Source organism: Microtus ochrogaster, unplaced genomic scaffold (genome assembly GCF_000317375.1).
Source record: "Microtus ochrogaster isolate Prairie Vole_2 unplaced genomic scaffold, MicOch1.0 UNK155, whole genome shotgun sequence".
Taxonomy (NCBI): domain Eukaryota; kingdom Metazoa; phylum Chordata; class Mammalia; order Rodentia; family Cricetidae; genus Microtus; species Microtus ochrogaster.
This window is the reverse complement of record NW_004949253.1, coordinates 239,938-241,041: the sequence shown is the minus strand read 5'-3', so window position 1 is coordinate 241,041 and position 1,104 is coordinate 239,938. Positions and strand designations below refer to the sequence as shown.

At 43.3% G+C, this 1,104-nt stretch overlaps 1 gene segment (V, D, J or C); it reads left to right on the top strand.

The window, feature by feature from the left end:
* Positions 1–303: 303 nt before the first annotated feature.
* Positions 304–855, top strand: LOC101987404. The segment is given in 2 exon segments: positions 304–349; positions 434–855. Coding segments are annotated over 2 exon segments (468 nt in total).
* The last annotated feature ends 249 nt before the right edge of the window (positions 856–1,104 follow it).

The window sequence follows — 1,104 nt, the reverse complement described above, 5'->3', positions numbered from 1 at the left end:
ACTCAGGACCTCTGGAAGAGCAGGCAATGCTCTTAACCACTGAGTCATCTCTCCAGCCCTACAGTATGACTCTTAATATTTTCTATTTATCTGGAATTGGAAATCCAGACATCATTACAGAGATGTTCCTGAGATTAAAAGCAAATCTCATTATCCTGGAGGAGAAATTGGAAACTTTGTCTCTGCTTCCTTTTATGCTCTCTGGAACCTCCCCCAATGCAAATCAGTCCTCATGCTCAAGATGAAAATCCAAGGCCAAGCTGAGAGGCCCCATCTCCTTCTGACTAGAGCCTCCAACACAGCATGGCTGTCCTGGTGCTGCTCCTCTGCCTCGTGACATTTCCAAGCTGTAAGTGCTTCGGGGTTTCAGGAAAGGGACCCAGGTTTTTCATCTATGGGTTATATGACTGATGGTGATGTTGCTTGTCCCTAGGTGCCCTGTCCCAGATACAGCTGAAGGAGGCAGGACCTGGCCTGGTGCAGCCATCACAGACCCTGTCACTCACCTGCACTGTATCTGGGTTCTCTTTAACCAGCTATGGTGTACACTGGGTCCGCCAACTTCCAGGAAAGGGTCTGGAATGGATGGGAGTTATAGCAAACAATGGAAATACATATTATAATTCAGGTCTTCAGTCCCGAATCACCATCACCAGGGACACCTCCAAGAGTCAAGTTTTCTTAAAACTCAACAGTCTGCAAACTGAGGACACAGCCATGTATTACTGTGCCAAAAACACAGTGAGAGAACTCCAGTGTGAGCCTACACAAAAACCTCCATATGGAGACACTCACGACCAGCAGGGGGTGTTGGGGACCAACAGGGTCTTCCTAGATCAGTATATGGTTGCTTAATAAGATAAGAAGTTCTAGACTATGCTGCAAGAGAATATGTTTCAAAATTAGAATCTGTGTTTTCTTCTTCCATACACAAATAAGAAAAAAATTCTCTAGAGTTGTCTCTTCACTGTCATAGTCTAATAAACTTCATATTCATTCAAATACTATAACAAATAGCTTGTCCCACAAGCCTTGTAAGCTAACAATCTGCTTCTTGCTATTTGACAGAATTACATATAACTTTGTATGTTTTACATACATATT